This window comes from Hemitrygon akajei, chromosome 4, assembly GCF_048418815.1.
Source record: "Hemitrygon akajei chromosome 4, sHemAka1.3, whole genome shotgun sequence".
NCBI lineage: Eukaryota > Metazoa > Chordata > Chondrichthyes > Myliobatiformes > Dasyatidae > Hemitrygon > Hemitrygon akajei.
The window spans coordinates 57586643-57611098 of NC_133127.1; the positions used below are offsets into that span (position 1 = coordinate 57586643).

The 24456-nt window shown below is 38.2% G+C and overlaps 1 protein-coding gene across 3 annotated transcripts in view; it reads right to left on the reverse strand.

Annotated features, from left to right (window-relative positions):
- Nucleotides 1-3036: 3036 nt before the first annotated feature.
- sclt1 (sodium channel and clathrin linker 1) overlaps nt 3037-24456 on the reverse strand; it is a 76863-nt gene continuing 55443 nt past the window's right edge. For 2 of the 3 annotated variants that reach the window (XM_073042680.1, XM_073042681.1), the window contains exons 19-23: nt 23854-24046; nt 20471-20667; nt 19128-19206; nt 16830-16925; nt 3037-3415 (exon numbers count right to left, since the gene is read on the reverse strand). In XM_073042680.1, the coding sequence (XP_072898781.1) occupies nt 3350-3415; nt 16830-16925; nt 19128-19206; nt 20471-20667; nt 23854-24046 (631 nt within the window). In that variant the 3' untranslated portion in view covers nt 3037-3349. The remainder of the gene's footprint in view (nt 3416-16829; nt 16926-19127; nt 19207-20470; nt 20668-23853; nt 24047-24456) is intronic. The other variant, XM_073042682.1, reaches the window with a different exon arrangement.

Genomic DNA, 24456 nt, shown 5'->3' on the forward strand with positions numbered 1-24456 from the left:
TTGTGGCTATGATTTATTCACTTGTTTGTAGATGTTTTAGTATAATGTAATAAGATCAAGCACCTGGTTCCATAGAGAGCAGAGCAAACAGCTATTACTGTATGTACTGAATTAAGTTGAACACTGAAGAGAAAGGGTACAACAAATTGGAATGGGGAGGAATGCAAAAAAAATTAAAATGTTTAACTTTAAAACCTAACAATTCAAAAAATACCATAAGATATATGAGCAGAATTAGGCCAGTTGGTCCAGAGTCTGCTTCACCATTTAATCATGGCTGATCCTTTTTCCTCCCCCATCTCAGTAATAAGACCCACACATTTAATAAATAACATTTTGAAAGCCAAAGAGGTTGACTGAAACTCTTGTGCCTCATATTAATGATGTCTGACCTGGGATGCCCAAGTTCATTGGGCTATTCAAATGAAAAAAACTTCAGGTTTAGTACCAGATACGTGTATATAAAATGTATGTGTGTGTGTGTATATATAAAAATAAAAATGTGTATATCTATATAAATAAATAGATTTTAAGTACAAAAATACATACTTTGAAACTTTAAGCAACTTTTTGTACTTAAAATTCTCATAATTCTCCAGAATGAAATTCTGGAGTTTGTTAGGACAACTCCAGTTTAGTTGCTGGATGGCAGCTTCCAAAACTTTGTAAACCTTAGCCATGCCCTAATATCTGCATTTCAAACAGTGGAGTAAGAAACCAGGCCTACAGTCAAGGTTCCCAATCTGGGGTCCACAGTAAGGGTCAATGGCATAAAAAAAGGTTGGGAATCCCTGGTATACAGCATCTTTTGTTTAGATGGCATAAGTGGATCAGCTCGCAACTAGACCAATTTACATAAAATACCACCATAATACAGCATCATTCCAATAGATTGTTAATGGAGTTTTGTAAGGCATCGTTATCTAAAAGATGATGGTGCTCTCATGCTGCCTGTTATGTGGGAAATTCCACAGCTTTGACTGGTATCATACAGGAAGAATGATACCTAGTTAGGATGAAAAAGAATGTAGTGGCTAATGAAGCACAAAAATAATTGCACTAATTAATTTCCAAGTGTCTACAACTAAAAAATACAATTGTTCCTGATCTCAAAGGTTTAAGCAATACCCTTTTATGGTGGGGTTGTTAGGGGGGGGAGGCGTTTGGCTGGAAAAATAGAACCAAAAAGGAAACCGTGCTACAATCACCTGCTTTTTACAAAGCACTGACTTAAATTCATGGGACAAACATAGCAGTAGGCAACATTTCTATTTTCAGATATTTCAACTTGAGAATTAAAATACACTTGTAAATGGTTCTAGTTTGACAGGTTCAGGACTGGACATTAACAACTTGTCCAGTATTTCTTAAAACACCATATCTTTCAAATTTTTATATCATTACAGTTCTTAGAAACAAACTACACTTTCATTTACAAATTGTTTCAATTGGGAGCCCATGAAATAATAATGAAGAAAAACTGCATCATTTAAATAGAATGTCTGCAGGTTAAATTGTCATGGCCAACAATAGCATAAGGCAAGATATTTGTGATAAAACAGAAACATTAATTTATTTTGTATAGCAACATATACACACGAGGGGGGGGGGGGAGAGAAAGGGAAATTGGCCAAGATAGGTCTTCCAAAACCACACAGGAAAGTAAGCATTTGGAAGTATCTTCTCCCAAAAAAAAAATCCAATATTTTTGAATGTATTCCACTGTTTTAAAAACAAATCTACAGTTCCCAAGGAAGTCATTCAGCCCATGCTGTCCAAAATTTAATTATTTAGGGTAATTCCAGTTTTCAGCTTTTGATCCACAGCCTTGAGTTGCATTCTTGGAGGTCATCCAGATTCTTTGTTGAATTTCAGTCTCCACTGCCTTTTCCAATGACTACTTATTTCAATTGGATATGAACTATTTCCACACCACCTGTCCAACCTTTCCACAAATTCACAGGAATTGAGATCAGTAACTTTGAATTTTACTTTGTAGTCTTGGAAAAGGGTGAATTAGAATTTCTAGATCACATTTTGCAGAGTTGAAACCTCAATTGCTTTTAAAAGCTTTAAGACAAAATGTGACAATTCTGAAGGATTAACAAGTCATACTTGTGAACAGGTCCTGTTCACCCTGTACACATCTGACTTCCAATATAACTCGGAGTCCTGCCATGTGCAGAAGTTCGCTGATGACACGGCCATAGTGGGGTGTGTCAGGAATGGACAGGAGGAGGAGTATAGGAAACTGATACAGGACTTTGTGATATGGTGCAACTCAAACTACCTGCGTCTCAATGTCACCAAGACCAAGGAGATGGTGGTGGACTTTAGGAGATCTAGGACTCATATGGAGCCAGTGATCATTAATGGAGAGTGTGTGGAGCAGGTTAAGACCTACAAGTATCTGGGAGTACAGTTGGACGAGAAGCTAGACTGGACTGCCAACACAGATGCCTTGTGCAGGAAGGCACAGAGTCGACTGTACTTCCTTAGAAGGTTGGCGTCATTCAATGTCTGCAGTGAGATGCTGAAGATGTTCTATAGGTCAGTTGTTGAGAGCGCCCTCTTCTTTGTGGTGGCGTGTTGGGGAGGAAGCATTAAGAAGAAGGACGCCTCACGTCTTAATAAGCTGATAAGGAAGGCGGGCTCTGTCGTGGGCAAAGTACTGGAGAGTTTAACATCGGTAGCTGAGCGAAGGGCGCTGAGTAGGCTACGGTCAATTATGGAAAACCCTGAACATCCTCTACATAGCACCATCCAGAGACAGAGAAGCAGTTTCAGCGACAGGTTACTGTCGATGCAATGCTCCTCAGACAGGATGAAGAGGTCAATACTCCCCAATGCCATTAGGCTTTACAATTCAACTGCCAGGACTTAAGAACTTTTTAAAGCTATTATTAATGCTTTTTGAGCTAGTGATTTAGATGCATATCATATGCTACAACAAGTGTATGGGACATTGGAAAAAAATGTTGAATTTCCCCATGGGGATGAATAAAGTATCTATCTATCTATCTATCTATCTACTTGTCTCAAGTCAAGTCATACATGTTCCTGTGACTTGTAATAAACACCTAACCAAACTGCAACACTGGCAGAACCCCATTAGATTTTGCAATTTTATGAACTTCAAAAAAAATCCATCTGTAAATTAGATATAGAAAGACCAGTTCATTTAACAATGTCAATTCATATTAAGAACTTTGATCAAGATTTTATGTAAACATCCTACAACATTTAAATTCAGTTAATGGCTTGGAATGCAGACCTGGATTTTTGGTTGTTTCCACAATTGACATTATTGCACAGGTTGGAAGTCTAATTGTTCTGGAAGAGGAAGTATTCAGTGATTTAAAATGCTCTCCAGATCAAAGAGTGTGTCAACTTTTCTTCTTGTGACTGTGCTGAGCTGTTGTAAAACAAAATTCAAAGTCATAGTCATTTTATGAGCTATTCACAATCACCAGAGAGATGGAAGGAGTTATTAAGTATCATTGTTTTTCTGAGGTTCTGCTAAGATAATTTTGTTTGATTGTCATTCACTGTACATGAATACCGTCAAATGAAACAGTTACTCTGCAGCCCAAGTACAAACAGTCTCACACAGCACAATCTTGTACATGCTTGCTATCTTATCAGTAAAATGCAGTCACTCAAAAACATAGTCCAACATCCAATACTCATTATAAATTTAATCAAAATTTGACAAAAATTGTTGAATTCTGGGTGAGGAATGAATTACTTTTTGACGATGAGGCAGTATTGACAGAGTGGCACTATATTGTAAAACGTAAATCATATTAGGGAGTTTTCCCTTGACCCTCTTCATTTAATACACTAAGCTACATTTACTACAAAGAGGAGGATGGTCATTGTTGGAGATCAAAGACCATTGACATTGCTTGGAACAGCTTCATAAATTCAAATAATTAATAGTCATTTTATCAATTACCTCCTTTCTAATTATAAGTAGGGTTGACCACTGAAAGACTGCACAGTAATCCATTTCAATGCTATTCCCTCGTCTGTTGTAAGGGAAACGTTTTCCCCCCACAATGTTCAGTAGCACTACCAGTACTAAATCTTTACCAATATTCTACGGATTATCAGCAAACCACAAGCTTAACTGGAACAGATATAAAAGTGCTGGAGCTACCAGCATAAAGAAGTCTATTTGTTATTAACCACTTTAAACATACAGTTCCTCCACTACCAACGAACTCTGGCTACGTTATGCATCATTCACAGGATGTACCTGCCTGGTCCTGGATAACGTAACATGATATTACACAGCAAGACAGTCAACACATTTGCACTGAGAGAAGCTACATTTCAAGAATACTTTTTGTATTTGTTGATATTATCTTGATTTGTATTATAATATATTTAGTAAGTAACACAATCATTATATAAATAAAACTGCAAACTGTTGCTAAATGTCAGTAGACCTTAGGTGTTGTGGTGAGCTGGAAAATGTAACTTCATATCAAGATGTTTAAGTTCTATGCTACTCACCCAGGGAACAGAAAGATGGATCAATAAACAGGGCCTGGAAGAGCTCTGGCTGCTGTTGGTACTAGTGACATTAGATATGGAATTTGGGGAACAGCACAGGAGGAACAACTTTGGATTCTATGGACAACGGGACAGTTCAAGTAGAGGCGGTATTTGCAGAGGATGGGTAGGTTGCCTTTCAACATAGAAGGGACCAAAAGTCTTAATACTTTCTTGTGATATTAATACACAATATCTTATTTGAATTTATAATACAATTATATTGTGCTTCAAAGCTTTAAATTAATGGTCCTTTAATGACAAGCACAAAGGGAGTAATAAAATAACTTAAGAATTGACCATTAGGCTGTGAATTTATAAAAGTTCAAATGATTCCATGAAGTATAAAATATTAATGGTTATTTGCAATGTGTAACTTATTGAAACAACAGTTAATAAATTATTGTCTTACAACTCTATTAAGATCAACCAATTATAGCCAAGACACAATTGTTATAGAATCAGAAATGGCAATTTTAAATTGAACAATTTAGTATGGAATCAATTAAAATTTTACCCAAATCTCTTAATTGGATTGAAATTTGCAACCAGCATTCATATACAATTAGATTAACTCTTTCTCTTTTAAAATTAAGATAAACATACTTAGATTATGTGACATGTTATATAACTCCTCTGGTAGCTTTCATGATCCAGTGCTCAGTCATTTGATGAACAGCTATAATTACTGAATTGATGGATGTGGCAAATTTAATGGCCATTTTAAATTCATTCCCATGATGTGGGCATCATTGACAAGTGCTACATTTGCTGTCCATTCTAAATTACCTTCAAGTTGAGTGGCTTGCTGGATTGCTTCAGACAGCAGTTAAGAATCAACCACTACATAATTTACTTCTATTATTTTTATTGTAAAGGCAGCAGATTGCCTTCCCTATATGACATAATGCACTGGGTGCACTTTTACAATAATGTATTCATTATTTTACTCACTATTATTGATTGCAGTTTTATATTTCAAAAATAATATTTGTTAACCAAAGAAAGCATATAGTATAGTTCATGCGGTTCTGCTACAATGCAATAGTTATGTTCCTAGGTAACCCCATGTTATAGAAAGTCATATTATAGCAGAACAAGCTGCAGTTGTCTTTAAAGCAGAGGTTTAAACAGGTTCTCCCAATCATGATCAAACTATAACCAACAGTGAGTGTAATACAGTGTTCCCTAATTCAATCGCCTTATAACTGATTTGTGTTATGGAAAGGGGTTTTAGCACAACTACTTTCATTTACTTAAATTAATGGTTTGCATTTTACTCATCACCACACTCGGCCACTTTATTACAAATATCTGATCAGCCAATCGTGGCATCTATTCAATGCACAAAAGCATGTAGACGTGGTAAACAGGTTCTGTTGCTGTTCAGACCAAACATCAGAATGCAGAAGAAATGTGCTCCAAGTGAGTCTGACTGCGGAATGGGGTCGGATGGGCTGGTCTGCGCATCTCATAAAATGCTGAACTCCTGGGATAATCATGCACAACAGTCTCTAGAATTTACAACAGATGATGCAAAAAACAAAAACATCCACTGAGTGGCAATTCTGTGTATGAAAATGCTTCACTGATGAGAGAGGTCAGAGGAGAATGGCCAGACTGGTTCAAGATGACAGGAAGGTGACGATAACTCAAATGACCACACTTTACAACAGTGGTGTGCAGGAGGGCATCTCTGAAAGCCCAACATGTCCAACCTTGAAGTGGATGGGCTATAGAAGCAGATGACCACAAACACAACTCCTGTACCTAATGAAGTGGCCACTGAGTGTATACTGCCAAAAATACAGTCTAAAATTCAGGGGTTCCTAACCTGGGTCCATGGACCCCTCAGTTATAGTTGGAGTCTATCACATACAAAAGGCTGGGAACCCTTGGTCTAAATAGAGCAAGGTTGAATGGAACCTTCATATCTAATTTTTAAACATTGGAAAGGAAATAGTTCTCAATTATCATTGCTATTACTAAACATACTTTCCTTTATTCTTGTTCCTTTTTTGTTTGTTCTTTTTCATTAATATGAATATAATAAACCAGTTATCATTTATTAATTTAAAATGAGTTCTTCCTCCCAATCCAGACTATTAGCATTGAAATATAGTCGGGTACCAATGCACAAGAAAAAGTGCACCAGTTAACTGACCATTAGAAACCACAGTGTCCATGCTGATATTACTTCCCTTATTTCTATGTAACCCTGAAATTTATTCCTTCTCATCTGCTCATCAACATCTACTTGATTATTTTTACCACTTATCTACACAAAAATGTAGGTGGCAAAGTAGTCAATTAATATATCATGGAATATGGAATCAAACAGAAACATGATTATGGAGAGAAAAGACAAAGTCCACAGATAGCACCCGAGACTGGAATTGAAGCCAAGTCACTGGAGGTGTGAAGCAGCAGCACCAACTGCTGTACTGCCATACTGTCCTAAGGGCAACTTCTTCAGTCTGTGATTAAAAACTTATTTGAACAATTCGTTCTTCCCCTTCCTTTTGAAATGATCAAGTCAAGTTCCTACAAGGATCAAACTTAAATCATTGGGCAGTATATAACCACCCCCACCACCATTACAGTCAATAATGTCCCGTCCAACCATTTTTCTAATGCAAAACAAGCCAAGAATAGAGTAACAAGGCTAAAATCCATATTTTAACTATACCAAGTAAATAAAATACTAGATTATGTGACATTATAGATGAAAGCTGGGCCTAACATAGGGGATTAAATATTATATTTACAGTATTCACACTTATATGAAAGTATAAAATGGGTGCCATGTTAGCATTGGTTCTTTTACCACCTGCCTTCATCTTACATCCTCGACATGCTGTCCCTTGAAGCTGGAACAGCTTTTTCTCTGTCTGTATCCTTAAAGATTTTAAGTATGTCATATCTCTTCAAACTTAATAAATATCAGAAAGAATTTATAAAAATTGCGCTGGCTGTAGCCAAAAAGGCTATTGCAATTACTTGGAAATCAGATACATATTTAAGTATAGATTGTTGGAAAAAAGAAATCTATGGCTGTATTCCATTAGAAAAAATTACTTATAACTTAAGAGATAAATATGAAACATTTTTGAAAATCTGGGGCCCTTATTTACAAAAGACAGGATTAAATATATAGGTGCTCTGAAGAGAAAATTAATGGTTACTTGGGGAAAGAAATAAATACATATACTAAAGTTATTAAGAACTCCATGGAGCATGTGGAGACCTTCCAACAACCAGGCACTCTTTCTTTCTTTCTTTTCTTTCTTTCTTAATTTTTTTTATATAGGGAAGTTAGGGGGGAGGGATTAAGGGGAGGGGGGAAGGGTCACATATCTTTTTTTCTTCACTTGTAATCATTTAAAAATTTAATTAAATAAAATTTAGAAAAAAAAAGTATGTCATATCTCCTCCCAACTACCTTTGTGGGGAGAACAATCACAGGAATGAGCATTTATGTTCCTCATTAGAATCATTTCGGTAAAGTTCTTCCACACATTTTCCAAAGCCGTTACACCTTTCCTAAAATGTGCTTGATATTGATGACAATATTATGGATGAATCAGTGTTTTTAAGTGTTCATTTTAATTTGTCTGTTGTTCCCCTTGCCTCCACAATTAATTCTACATTGTTTTAAAAGTAATTTTGCTTTATCCTGTTCACAAACCTACAGAATATTTTTTGTATTTTATAGTTGCTGTCAGATTTTCGCGTGTGATCTTGCCTCAAAACATTGGCAATTTATTTCCCATCATAGATGCTACTGAGTTCCTCCAGCAGATAACTTACTTCAGATTTCAGCATCTGCAGTGTGTTGTCTTTGGTTAATCTCCAGGGCAGGGGTTCCTAACCTTTATAATGCCATGGACCACTACCAATAACCAAGGACTCTGTCAGCCCCAGGTTGCGAACGCCTGCTTTAAGGAATCCGGCACTACGATTGTTTTTCAACTGTCACCTGCTCATTCTCCTAATCTGCCCAAGTTCTTCTGCAGACTTCTGCTTCCTCACCACTACCTGTCTCTTCACCTACATTTCGCAAATTTACCACGTTCACACACTTAGTTACAAAGCCATCAATTCCATCATCCAGATCTTTAAAGTATACTGTGAAAAATTGTGGACCCAACACAAAAACCCATTTGGAACACAACCAGTCACCGGCAGTCAACCAGAAAAGGCCCCATTTATTCCCATTCTTTGCCTCTGTCAGTCAGCCAGTTTTTTGTCCATGTTAGTATGTTTCCTGTAATACCATGAACTCTTATTTTGTTTAGCAGCTTATCAAACCTGCATGTGTGGCACCTTATCAAAGGCCTTCTGAAAATCCAAGTAATCATTTCTCTATCCTGCTTGTTATTTCCTCAAAGAATTCTAACAGGTTTCTCCGGCAAGATTTCCCCTTAAGGAAACCATGGTGATTTTGGCCTATTGTGTGTCTCTAAGTAACCCAAAACCACACCCTTAATGGACTGTAACCACATAAATTAACTGGCCGATAATTTTCTGTTGTTTGCTTCCCTCCGTTCTTGAAGAGTGACAATTGCAATTCTCCAGCCCTAAAGATTTTTGAAAGATCATTACTAATGCCTCCACAATCTCTTCATCTACCTCTTTCCGAACCTTGGGGTGTAGTCCATCTGTCCATGTGACTCATCTATCTTAAGATCTTTTAGCTTCCTAAGAATCTTCTTAGTAATAGTGACTACACTCTCTTCTGCACCCTAACATTCAAATATCTGGTAAACTCTGGTGTCTTTCACAGTGAAGACTGACACAAAATACTTATTCAGTTTGTTCACCTTTTCTCTGTTCCCCATTACTACCTCTCCATTGTCATTTTCCAACAGTCTAGGACATAGAAATCTATTGTACTTTACAGTACCTTCAGTCCACAATGTTGTTCTGACCATATAACCTACTCTAGAAACAGCCTAGAATTTCCCTACCTCATAGCCTTATATTTTTCTAAGTCCTATGTACCTATCTGAGAGTCTCTTAAAAGACCCTATTGTATCCACCTCTATCACCATCACTGGCAGTGCATCCCACACCCACCACTCTATGTTAAAAACTTACTTCTCACATACCCCTGTACCTACTTCCAAGCACCTTAAAACTATGCCCCCTCGTATTAGCCATTTCAGCCTGGGAAAAGCCTCTCGCCATTTACGTGATCAATGCCTCTCATCCTGATACACTTCACTATCACTGATATACTCCTGATTCATCCTGATCAGTGACCTGATACACTTCTATCAGGTCATCTCTCATCCTGTCACTCCAAGGAGAAAAGGCCAAGTTCACTCAACCCATTCTCAATAAGGCATGCTCTCCAAGCCAGGCAACATTCTTGTAAATCTCCTCTGCACTCTCTCAATGGTATCCACATCCTTCCTGTAGTGAGGTGACTAGAACTAAGCAGAATCTGGTCCACTTCTGCCTCACTTTTACTCATTATATATCTGGGAAATAAAAACTTTGGTATCTTTTTTAAGTTAGCTACCTTACCTTCATATTTCATCTTTTCGCTCATTATTGTTTCTTTAGTTGTCTGCTGTTTTTTCTAAAGGATACCAATCCTATAGCTTCCCACTAATTTTGCTATAGTGTATGCCTTATTTAGGCAGTCTTTAAATTGCCTCATCTTCCCTTTGGAATGCTTCTCTTTTGGGATGAACTGATCCTGTGCCTTCCAAATTACTCCTAAAAACCTCCAGACATTGTTTCTCTGTTGTCATTCCTGCTAGTATCTCCTTTCCATCAACTTTGGCCAGCTCCTTTCTCACACCTCTATATTTCCCCTTACTCAATGGTAATACTGATACATCCAATTTTAGCTTCTCCCTCTCAAACCGCAAGGCGAATTCTATCATATTATGATCACTGCTGCCAAAGTGTTTGTTTACTTTAAACTCCCTAATCAAATCTGATTTCATTACACAACCCCAAAACCAGAATTGCCTTTTCCCTAGTGGGCTCAACTACAAGCTGCTCTGAAAATTTATCTCTTAGTCATGCTACAAATTATTTCATGACACAAAGCTGGGTGGCAGTGTGAAATGTCAGGAGGATGTTATGAGAATGCAGGGTGACTTGGACAGGTTGGGTGAGTGGGCAAATGTATGGCAGATGCAGTTTAATGTGGATAAATGTGAGGTGGCACTTTGGTGGCAAGAACAGGAAGGCAGATTACTATCTAAATGGAGTCAAGTTAGGAAAAGGGGAAGTACAACGAGATCTAGGTGTTCTTGTACATTAGTCAATGAAAGCAAGTATGCAGGTACAGCAGGCAGTGAAGAAAGCTAATGGCATGCTGGCCTTTATAACAAGAGGAATTGAGTATAGGAGTAAAGAGGTCCTTCTGCAGCTGTACAGGGCCCTGGTGAGACCCCACCTGGAGTATTGTGTGCAGTTTTGGTCTCCAAATTTGAGGAAGGACATTCTTGCTATTGAGGGAGTGCAGCATAGGTTCACAAGGTTAATTCCCGGAATGGCGGGACTGTCATATGTTAAAAGATTGGAGTGACTGGGCTTGTATACACTGGAATTTAGAAGGATGAGAGGGGATCTGATTGAAACATATAAGATTATTAAGGGATTGGACACGCTGGAGGCAGGAAGCATGTTCCCGCTGATGGGTGAGTCCAGAACTAGAGGCCACAGTTTAAGAATAAGGGGTAGGCCATTTAGAACAGAGATGCGGAAAAACTTTTTCACCCAGAGAGTGGTGGATATGTGGAACGCTCTGCCCCAGAAGGCAATGGAGGCCAAGTCTCTGGATGCATTCAAGAGAGAGTTAGATAGAGCTCTTATAGATAGCAGGGTCAAGGGATATAGGGAGAGGGCAGGAACGGGGTACTGATAGTGTATGATCAGCCATGATCACAGTGAACGGCGGTTCTGGCTAGAAGGGCTGAATGGCCTACTCCTGCACCTACTGTCTATTGTCTCTTGGGATCTGGCATTGACCTGATTTTCCTAATTTACATAAGAAACCCCCCACGACCATCATAACATTACCCTTTTTAACTCCTTTTGTAATTAGTACTTCATGCCCTGGCTACTTGTTTGGAGACCTGTATATAACTCCCATCAAGGTCTTTTTACCTTTGCAATTCCATAACTCTTTGGTCAATGTGGAACTCCTTAATGTAAACATTCTGTCCTGTGGAGGATGTGTCTTATTCTGTCTGTCGTGTTTGGTTAGGTTAGAAACTGAAGCTGCTTCTCCCATTGGTTAGCTGCCTGGTGTCCGGTTTCAAGTATCCTGGATATACAGAAGAGCACCTATGGGAGATCTCACTCTCTTTGTTTAAGGCAGGAGGTGCACATGACCATTGGGAAGATATGCTCTGTGCACACTTTTAGCTAAGTATGTTGAATATTCAGCTTTGTAGTTTCTGTAACTTTAGGAACTTGAATGTTTGGTCAAATTCTTACTGTTTGTAAATAAATGATAATATATTTATTCGCAGTCAGTGTTTTCTTTCTCACTCACCAGACCCACGAACCTGATTTGATGTTACATTTTGGCACAGCGAGCCAGCAGCATCTGGCTTTTTAAGCAGAAATGCATTTCTTTAAAAGGTTATTTATAAGAGCGGATCCTCTGAGAGATGCAGAGTGCCAGAGTGGACTGATAATAGTGAGGGCTTTGGAAGTCTCTCTAACCATTCCAATAGGTATTGGAATGCCAGCAGATTGGTCAGACCAGTTACATTTTGCCGGTGTTGAAATGGGACACCACATTGTTTCCATACTTAAATTGTTGGGTTTTCCCAGGATAAATGATAACCAGCGGGATGTTTTCTGGCTGTTTGCAGCGATTGTAAGACATCATTATAAAACAACAGCAAGCCCCAAGAATGAATTTTACAATCTGTCAATGCTGTATTATTCTGAGAGAATCGCTATTGTTGCCTCTGGATAGGGCTGCGAAATTGAGAGATATTGAGAGAATTTTGGGAGAAATTGAGAGAATATAGTCATAGCACACCAATTAATGAAGCTGCAGCACTTAGATGCTGGTTGGCAGCCCAACCCTTTTAAGGTTTGAGTCATGATGAGGCAGGGCGATTATCCTACTGTGGGGCTGGTGGATGGGGAGGCCTGGCTGGATAATGAAAATGAGGGAGCATGGACTCTTTGGTTTATCCCCCAAAATGATGGCTCTCTTCCCCCATGTACCTGAAACAGTACGGGTCAACATGGGGGGCATTGGCCTACGGCTTCTTCCTCTCAGGAGGGGGAAGAGGATCAGAAATAAATGGTACAATGGACACCTTTGAGAAAAGAGAGGTCAGGGAGTTCTCTGGCCCAGTGGTTACTGAGGATATGAGGTACCAGAGTGATCCTATCTGAGATGGGTACTTTAGGGAGCCTATCGTCCCAGTATGTGATCAATAATGCTCTGGGAACACTGCTTGCATCCTCTCAGCATGATGCATCACTACAGGTTTGTGGTAGCAGCTACCCTGGTGGTTCAGAAATGGAATTAAATTAATATTTTTTAAAGAGCTGGCTAATTTATTTTCTCTCCCCCATCTATCTATTTCTCATCCCTCAGTTTCATCTCAATCTGGTTCTTTCCTTTCAATGATTCAGGAGGGAGGGTATTTTCTTACTGAATGGAATGTAAAATCCAAAGTAGAATGGAGCATGGGGGGGGGGGGGGAAGAAGCACTAAAGTTCTACACCAGTTGGCTTATCATAGAATTATACCATGATAGTCTAGCCCACCAGAGGATATTGAATTAACTTCAGGAATGATAAGACACATAGTTCCCTCTGTGGTTTTTCCCAATAAAAGAAGTAGTGTTGTCTTTAATAGCAGCAGCTGTTGGTCATCCTACAAGTACAGTGACTCAAATAATACAAGGTTTGGAGTATGTAGAAGAGGATGCACGTAGAGGTACACAAGTTAGATAAGCAGACAAAGAGTGGGGGATCCCGGATATCCCGGATATCCCGTAAAGAATTATTTTTTAATGTTGCTTAATGCTGGGAGCAGGGTTATTCTTCAAACCCCCTACAGATAAGGGCTCCTTTTATCCTCTGCCAGATTCCTCGCATTCCATTCAGGAGTGGGATCTCGGGGGGGGGGGGGGGGGGGGGGGGGTGTTTAGCAACTCGTTGTAGGGAGAGTGTTATTCGACCTGCATCCATCTTCCCTGTAAATAGAGTGTGAATGATTTGAATGTGAAAAAGTGAGGTGTGGCCACACACATCAGTCCGCTTGACAGAAAGAGGACTTTGCCTTTAAGAGACGGTGAATGTGTTTTATATACCCTGCCCAGTTGCTTTTTCCTGATCAGTTGTTCTCTGATAAGTGTGCTCTCTCAGGCTACGTCCACACTAGACCTGATCATTTTGAAAACGCCAGTTTCGCGTAAAAACGATAGACGTCCACACTATGTGTTTTAAAAAGTATCTCTGTCCACATTAAAACGGAGATTTTGGCGAATCACTTCCTACTGCGCATGTGCAGGACACATCTACCGAAAACAAGTGACATGTTTGGTGTCGAATCTCGCTGTGAAAGTGCGTGTATGTGTAGTTAGAGACTAGAAAAACTTAAACAACGGACAGCTGTTGGCTCTCGCGCAGGAGAACTTAAAAGTTAAAAAAATTACACACTTTGGAGAGTGTTTTTGAAAAGCTCCAGTTTCGGGGGACGAAAACGCCATTTTAGTGTGGACGGAGTGTAAAAATCAAGAGAAAAAGCTTCAGTTACGGATTTATCCGGTGTAGTGTGGATGTAGCCTCATTGAGAAATTAATTGTTTTATGCTTTATTTCCATACCAAGTTTTACTGAGGAGGACTGCAGCCTGGGCTTTGTGTTCTAAATCTGTTATTTTGTTTCTTGAGTTTGTTTAGTCACTTTGTTTCTTGGACCAAGGGTCTCTTTGTCAGGACAAAGGGTCTCAGCCCGTACTTCTTCCTATAGATGCTGCCTGGCCTGCTGCATTCCACCAGCATTCTGAGTTCTGTTGTTATGTGTTTTCTAAATATCCAGTGACTAATCAGGAGTGAGAGCATTTGTATTTCCCTGCATTACAAAACGGCTAAGTGGTGGCTGTTGACTTGTGATGGGAGATCCTATGATATATTCCTGGGGATAGCATTTGAATTTGCACACTGGTCCAATGGGTCAGATTGCTGAATTTGTATGAGGACTCCTTACTATTCCACAGAAGGGATGCCACTAATATCAATCCCTTTGACGAGAGAAAAGACTGCTGGGGGATATTATCTGGCTTCTTGGCTTTTGGCATTTTGTTTTGAAGGAACTGGGAGGGATAGTCTACTCCAGCCAACCTCAACTCCAAGTATGGGACTTGAGCCTTAATAACACTGGCGGAGTGAGTGCTTTAAGGGCTGGTATTTCCCTACATACCATTTGTTGAATTGAAAGGTCCACAGAGGAAATCACAGAGTGTTGGTGTAGGTGGTATGTTGAGTACATGTGCAGGGTGCAAGGTGGATGGCAAGTGTGAGCAGGAATAGTATCCTTGGAACAGCTGTGTCTATGCCAAATGGTGTTGTGAAGGTGGGCTCTTGTTGGGTGCTGAATGGCACTTACTGGACCTCAGTTCCTAAGCCTACCCATGGTTCCCACAGCGTGGTGCAGTTGGCATATCATGCCGTATGTATGCCACGCCAGTCCTCTCAGAAGAGCACTTTGTCCTTGCTGGTCAGTAAGAGGGCTATTACAAAAAAAGGAAGATTTTGAATGATAGCCTTTCTCAGCATGGTATGGCCAGACAGACCCGTGAACTGATTTTCATGACCTTAGATTACCTGCTTACCAAGGTGTATTGTTATTAGTCAAGAATGCAGCACTTACATTCCTGATAGGTCAGGTAACGTCACTCACTTGGTTGATCACATCTGAGTCAGTGTATAAGATTATGTGAAAGGACCAGCTCATTAGCTATTACACTCCAGGGTGGTGCTGGTGGCCTTTTGGGGCACAGGAAGGTTGATGGATTACTGTAGTATACTGGGAGGTGTCTATTGGGTTTACAGTACTGGGTATTGTACTCTTGGGTTTCATAAGTGACTTTGGGAGTTTGCGAGATAGTAGTTTGAGGGTAGGATTATCCCATTCACAGCTTTTGAGGGGTGGAGTGTCCTGTGCAGGACGTGGCTTATTCTACCTGTCAAAACTTGCTTTGTTGAGATTAGTCAGTTTAGAAACTGCCGCTGTTTTTCCTCATTGGTTAGTTGCCTGATGTCCGGTTTCAAATATCGTGGGTATACAGAAGAGCACCTGTGGGAGGTTCTCATGACCGTTGGGAAGCTGTGCTCTGTGCATGCTTTTAGCTATGTATATTTGTTGAATATTCAGCATTGTAGTTTCTGTAACTTGGGGAACATGAACGTTTGGTCGAATTTTTACTGTTTTTGTAAATAAATGATTAATACACTTATTTGCAGTCAGTGATTTCTGTCTCACTTGCTAGACCCGCGATTCAACGTTACACTTTCTCTGTTATGGGAATGCATTAGCATAGCTGAAATAATATTACCAATGACCTCCCATTGTTCAATTGCAGTTTTACCAGGCAAGCTTTGACCCAGCCATATCTGTTTCATCCTATTCAAAGTGACCTTCGTTCAACCGATGATTTTTACTTTGGAGTGCTCCATTTCATTTTCTATTGCTATGATATTTTGATCACTGTTTTCTAGATGTTCCCCATTGATCTTTACTTCACCTGGCCTTGCTCATTTCTGAGGACCAACCTCAGCATCACTAAGTCCTTCATAAGGCCAGAAACACACTGCACTGGACACACTTAAAGTCTTGCATCTCTTCGCTCTAATATGATTTCCAAATCAGACTGCATAGATGGATGAAGTTTTCTAATTATCACTACAGCTTTTGCACATCACTGAAATTCTCCTGCAAACATACTCAACAATATCTTTCCTATTATGTGGCAGCTTACAATTGGTATAATTGTATGTCCATTATTTCTTAAAACTAAGAGGTAATTTACATCATTGATTATTCCAGAACATTCACTCTCCCTTTTCCACTGGAATATTCTCTTTAATCACTTACAAGGTGTACACAAGCCATTTGTAAAATCATTTGAAATCAAACATCAAGCTTATAGTGCCCATTATTTTATAGCTCGACTCTGTACTTAACGGCACAAAAAGAAAGATATACTTCACAAAAGTTAAAATAATCATACAGTTGTTAAGCAGCTTGTCTGACTATACATCCATTTACCTTTTGAGAGGCTGTAGCTGCTCTGTGCTCTGAGTGGGTCAGCCGCCTTTGAAGTCTGTTAATTTTTTCCTGACTTTCCGACAGCTGTTTCTCATACTACCTCAAATAAAAAATGGAAATATGTAAAAGATGAATTCATAAAAAAGATATGAACTTTTCTGATATTCTGGATTTAACATTTTCATATATTAAAACAAATTTGTGGTTAATCTGTGTCAAAAATAAATGGAAAACATAATTGATCCCAGCAAGAAATGATTATAGAAAAACATATTAGTCCAGAAATGATATGTCAAAGTACCCTTCATTATTTTAGTGTTAAAAAAAAGCATCTAGTGGTGAAAGAAAAGGATGGGTGTGGAGTTCCAATATATTATAAATTATTGGATGATTTTTTTCCTACACTATCATTAGCAATGTTGGAACTCAAAATAATCTGTTCCTCAAAAATGTCAATAAGATTTAATGAAATTCATGGTTATTGCTTTAATACCAGTGAAACAAGCCATGGCCATTTTGAGCCAGTGATTCACATTATATAGTTTTTTTTAATGGCAAGGATTTATTTCCTCATGTGCCACAATGCCCTGGTGGTTCAGAAATAGAATTAAATTACTATTATTTTTTTTTAAAGAGTTGGCTAATTTATTTTTTCTCTCCCATCTCCCCCACTCCTTCTCTTTCCCTCAGTCTCATCCCACTATTGTCTCAATCTACTTATTGTTCTTTCCTCTCAATGATTCAGGAGGGAGGGTATTCTAATTTTACTTGACCTATCACGTCATCAATTTTGTGTCCTACAGCTGAATGAAAAAAAATTAATCCATACCTAATGGTGAGGTAAAAGATTCAATTCTTGACAATTACTGTAAGATTCACTACTCCAAAACTTTGGGTCAATGTATTTTCTGTAGAGAAAGATCATTAACTTTTTCATGTGGTGCTATACTCAGTAATTCCCTTCCACTCATCATTATGTGCCGTGTCAGATGACGTGGGAGATTATGGTCTGTGATCATGATTGTTCTCGGCAAATTTTTCTACAAAAGTTGTTTGCCATTACCTTCTTTTGGGCAGTGTCTTTACCAAACAGGTGATCCTAGCCACTTTCAATACTCTTCAGAGTTGAAGTGTTTGAATAACCAAGGATTTGCGATGTGTACCAGCAGCTCATATGACCATCCACCACCCACTCGCATGGCTTCATGTAAACCTTAATCCCGGGGGGGGGGGGGGGGGGCGCTAAGCAGATGTATACCTTGTCTAAGGGTGACCTGCAAGCAAGGGGAGGGAAGGAGTGCCTAACATCTCCATCTCTCCATCTCCACTCTGCCACTCTTGTATTAGAATTGTAATATGATTTCTCAGGAACAGGTGAACTGATGGCAAGTGTATAAATTAAAATGATGTTCAGCAAATATAATTATGTATCAAGCAAAACTAAAACTTGAAGTTCTAATTACAGGCTGGAAGTACTCCTAAAACAATTTTTTAAACTTTCCCAGCTCATATTTATTTATCTTTTCCATCTGTCAGAATGGCAAAATTAGCTTTCCCACCCAAAACTATTTGAGAATTTATTGGAATTTTGAAAACGATTCTAAATAATGATAACTGGAGTTAAAATTCCACCAAAACAATCAACATTTTCTATCATGTAATGCATTTGAAGGGGACTATAAAGACTGCCTATATTGAATCAAAAAAATTTCAGTGTTGATCCACTAGGTTTAAGAATTAGCTTAAGAATATCCACTCTTTTGCACAAGGAGATGGATTGATTTAAAAACTCTCAGCAGATGTGGCGACACAAGTTGCTTAAAGTCAAAGTCATACCATGTGAAAATGTTTAAATGCCAAATTATACCAGCAGGTTCATATTTAAGTATCAAAGCATTATAGACATCAGACTAGTGAACTATCAATCATGTAATCTCTACCATGTGCATACATAATTTGAAAATTACAGCTTTATTTTCAGATGTTTTCAACTGTGAATAATCAGTATTAATTGTCTTTTGCTTCAATTTGCAAATACCACTAATAATTATAATAAGTATTATAATACAAAAGGACAATTCACATGGCAAAAGAACATGAACATTTATTGATGTAGGCTTTAATTGTTCCTAGGGTTTTCAATTAAATCTTATTCAAAAATACTAAAGCTTTCATATTCAGAAGATATAAAACTACATAGGTACCAGATTGGAAAAAATGCTAATTTCCAACTCTTAAAGTAGAATGCAAGATAAATCTGTTCTGGACTAGGATTATGACTGAGATCAACTATCTCACCTCTGCCATTTTCTCATGCATGACATCTAGCTGAGAACCCAATTCTTGTGAGTGCTGTTTCTGTCGACTAAGTTCAGTCCTGTCAGCAAAGTGGAAGAAAGAATGAAGTACTTAATTTGGGATTTTCTTACCTCAATAGTTAATATTCCCAACATGAGCAGACTACAATTTAGGGTTGAGATGAATATTGCCTCAGTACTCCAAAAGAGTTGAATATAATCAGACAAAAGAAATATGGAATGCTGAATTTCAGCATATGCAATTCATCAACAAAATTTGGATTTACTTAATTTTACCCAAGATTAGATACCACCAGTTTTCTTATAATGTAAAACACAAGAGAGGTGTTCAAATATTTTTTACAGTAAAAAGTTTTTACAGTAATATACAGTAATGGAAATTATGTTTTCCAATACAGTTCCATTGTAAAAATTCAATGATTTCTAAATTCAACGCAGGCTCAATTTAGGAGAGTATTTGGAGAAAGAAACGTGTGAGAGTTCTACTTAGAGGCAAAATATGAGCTGGTAGTTACTCAAATTGACATTTGGTAAATCCTTTGACTGCGCACAACAAAATCTCTCAGAGGCTGGCATCGGCTAGTTGTTGTGCAACATTATGGACATACACTAAGCAAGATCATAATTGGACTTGGTTACAAAATAATTAATATTATTGAGTTCAAACAATGCAAAAGATCATTAGTAAGCTTTCAGGAAAAACACAATGGAAAGAGATGTTAGTAAAGTGGGTAGATAGCAAACCTAGTTCAAAGTAGTATGTAGAGAATTTGGGAAAGGAAGATCAAAATGAACTGAAAAATAAAATTGTACCATCAGAAGGACATGATTTTTTTCTATAAAAGTGAAAGTGTTCATGCCAAGGCTACTTTGCAAATGATTTTAAGGTTTGTATATAAGGGGATAGTACTTAGGTAAACAAGAAAACAGAATCATAGAAATATTATAGCAGAGGAGTCAACTATTATTGGCATCATACCCATCTTGTTTCATGTAATCAGTTACATGTGGAAACTCAAATGAATTTTGCTCTTTGTAAAATTTTCATAAACTGAGTTAAAGTGATGTATCAGTTGGTCTAGCAGCATCGCTGGGACGAATGGAATCATCAGTGATCCCTGAAAGTCAACATTTCTTTCCCTCCCACAGATGCTGTTGGACCTGCTGAGTTCTCTTGCAGACTGCTTGTTGCTCCAAGTTCCAGATCTGCAGTCTCTTGCATCTCTCTTTATGGTAACATGTCTAGTTTTAACACCATTAAAGTAAACTAATTTGTACCCTCTCTTCTTAATCCTAAGATCTAACACAGCAGAATTTACTTACTTAAGATTGTTTTGTTTAACTTCAAAGGCTTCAGTTAGTTTCCTTGCTTCATCTCTCCACCGACTTGTTGCTTTCTGCTGCGCTGCTAGTAAACGTTTCAGTTCAGTGTTTGACTTCCTATTAGTGTCCTCTAGTTCCTGTAGCTGAATTTCAAATCCACGTTCCTTCACAGAGCATTCATGTTCTAAAGTTGCTACCTACATGAAACAAAACTTGTGGAGTGTCAAAAAGCTTTGAACAAATTCATTTTGTATGTTGATACATTTTTAGATTTTAAAAGGTCTAAGGGTAAGTGTAGGTACGTGGTAGAATCTGGGAGAGTTGGGGGAATGAATATGTGACAGGCAAAAACTGGTCAACAAGTAGGATTACTTTGCGAGTCAACATAGGTCCTACAGGCAAGTCTCTTGTGCTATAAAGAAATATGGAAAATATAGAGCTTTTGCCCAATTCAACTCAGAGACTGGATTTCATACAAACAGCAATTTGTCACACCATGATCATGTCTGTATATTAAAAAATATTTTGATTAGGACCAACAGCAAGAACTTAGACTGGCTCTCAGTGATGGGTGGCAAGCAGATGGAATATTAGTTACTGGTGAAAATTTTGGTGAACATCAATATACACCTCTATACACCTCAGCCATTCAAGATTCTTCCTCTCTGTCCACCTCCATATTACTGGTATACAGGCAGAAACTGAACTTCATCTCATCTCTTTTTTTTAAAAAATGAAAGATGTTAACTGATTGTGTAAGGAAACAAAAGATGCACAAGGTATTAAATGATTTGCAAACTTACCATCACATAAAAATGCATATGACTATTTGAATATATGGTAAAGACTTCAACATTTTGTGTTCTTCTGCCTTAATTATGTTATTCTATTATATCTGTTATTCTAATACAAATGTGCCTTCCCATTTTCTTTTATGTAAGCTAATCTATACATTAGCTCAGTTGAAGCTTCCCAAGTTTAGATATTTCTAGAATAATCTGTATGTGCTTAATACTTCAAAATACAGTGCCTATAAAAAGTATTCGCCCTCAGAAGTTTTCATGTTTATTGTTTTACAACATTGAATCATAGTGGATTTAATTTGGCTTTGTTGACACGGATCAGCAGAAAAAAAGCTTTTTGGGTCAAAGTGAACACAGATCTCTACAAAGAGATCTAAATTAATTACAAATATAAAACACAAAATAACTGATTGCCTAAGTATTCACCCTCTTCAAGTCAGTATTTATTAGATGTACCTTTGGCAACAATTATAGCCTTGAGTTTGTATGGATAAGTCTCTGTCAGCTTTGCACATCTGGACACTGCAATTTTTCCTCATTCTAACTGCTCAAGCTCTGTCAAATTATATGGTGAACTATCCTTTTCAAGTCCGGCCACAAGATTCTCAATTGGATTGAGATAACTCTGACTTGGCCACTCCTGACATTAACTGCTTTGTTTCTAAATCATTCCTGTGTAGCTTTGGCTTTATGCTTGGGGTCACTGTCTTGCTGGAAACAATTCTCGCAAATTGCAGTTCTCTTGCAGACTGCATCAGGTTTTCCTCCAGGATTTCCCTGTATTTTGGTGCATTCATTTTACCCTCTATCTTCACAAGCCTTCCAGGGCCTGCTGCAGTGAAGTAACCCCACAGCATGATGCAGCCACCACCATGCTTCACAATGATTAGATAATGTGCAGTGTTTGGCTTACACCAAACACAGCGTTTGGTCTAATGGCCAATAAGCTCAATTTTGGTTTCATCAGACCACAGAACCTTCTTCAGCTGACTTCAGAGTCTCCCACATGCCTTCTGGAAAATTCTAACTGAGATTTCATGTCCCCAACAGTGGCTTTCTCTTTGCCACTCTTCCATAAAGCTGCAACTGGTGAAGCACCTGGGCAGCAGTTACTGTATGTGCAGTCTCTCCCATCTCAGCCACTGAAGCTTGTAACTCCTCCAGAGTTGTCATAGGTTTCTTGGTGGCCTCCCTCACTAGTCCCCTTCTTGCATGGTCACTCAGTTTTTGAGCACAGCCTGCCCTAGGCAGATCTACAGCTGTGCTATATTCCTTCCATTTCTTGATGACTGACTTAACTGTACTCCAAGGGATATTCAATGACTTGAAAATTTTCTTGTATTGATCGCCTGACCTATGCTTTTCAATAACCTTTTCGTGGAGTTGCTTGGAGTGTTCTTTTGTCTTCATAGTGTAATTTTTGCCAAGATACTGACTCACCAGCAGTTGGATTTTTCAGATGCAGAAGTATTTTAACTACAATCAATTGAAACATCTTGACTGTACACAGGTCTCCAAAAACAAATCTCCATGTAACTATTACTTGACTTCTAAAACCAATTAGCTGCACCAGTGATGAATTGGTGTGTCATTTTAAAAAGAGGGTGAATATTTAAGCAATCAATTATTTTCTGTTTTATATTTGTAATTAATTTAGATCACTCTATAGAGATCTGTTTTCACTTTGACCCAAAAAGTCTTTTTCTGTTGATCTGTGTCAAAAGCCAAATTAAATCCACTGTGACTTAATGTTGTAAAACAATAAAACATGAAGACTTCCGGCGGGGGGTGGTGAACAATTTTTGTAGGCCCTGTGGTTCACTTTCAAATGAAGAATGCTCCAAAGAGCATCCTCCATTTTCAATTCTCCCCTATCATTAATACACCAGCTAATTTCCATGGAACACAATTTTACTTATGTACATTGGCTTCCATTTGAACAATTCAAAACTCAGCTTTGTGTCCAGCTTACACCCATGTCCTGAATAGTGATGATTTTGGAATGGTCATCTAGTTTTGTTTACATGGTGCAATGGTATTTTCTACATTCGCTGGCCTGGTATCCCAATGTCATGATCCAATCAAATTTCTGATCAACGATCAAATCATGGAAGTTGAAGAAATTTAAATTCCGGTAATTAAATAAAATCCAGATTTAAAAAACACTAATCTCTGTGACGGTAGCTGTAAAATTACTGGATAAATGTCCATCAGCGAATGAAATCTAACACTTTTAGCTGGCTGGTCTATTCTATACACAACTCCCGATTTATCAATATAGTTGACACAGTCTTAGAGTAGGGGGTAAGCAAATGTCAGGATTACTTGGGATATCTAAGCCTAAAGGAATTCAAGTCAGATTTCCTTACCCTAAAGCATGTGGCTGTTCAGCTAAGAACTGAGCAATAGGGAGATCATCTCCAGCTCTTCTCTAACATTTGGTCAATCAACATTTCATCTAATTTGCTACACTGTACTAAAATACAAGCCCTATACATTTTCCCCAATACCTAATGTAGGATCTACATATAGATTTGACTCTTTACCACCTGAAACATTTTTTGTGTCCTTTTCACTTACCTGTTGTTTTGCTTTCCTTTGAATGTCCAGACTAACTTTCTTCAATTCTTCCATTTCTTTACGAATTTGCTCATTTTCTCTCTGCAGCCTCAACCGTTCTTCACTGACTGTATCACAATCTCCACGAATATTTTCCAGACTGCTCTGCAGTTTCTGGACCATTTCTTTGCAGCGAAACATCTCTTCCTCGTGACTATAAAATGAACACAACTAGGTAGAATATTCTCTTCATCTCATTGAAGTACGACAGTAAGTTTTCCTTTACTGTTCCAACTGTAATAGCCTATCTCATCCGAACAATTTGACTTTAGTCTGTATCATTTAGCAGGCTGTGTACTTGAAAACTAGCTGAGACATTGGAGAAAGTCACTTACAACTCTGGCATTTTGTACATGTAACAACTACTTAGAGTGGAAGTTTGTTTTTAAATGTTACTGAAGATTTTCTGAAATATTCTATCTTGCATAGAACATGTTACCATGATGACAAATTTCAAAACAATTAAATCAACTAAGAACAAGTGCAAACACACCACGAAATGCTGGAACTCAGCAGAATCAGGCAGCATACATGGATATGAATAAAGAGGTGACGTTTCAGGCC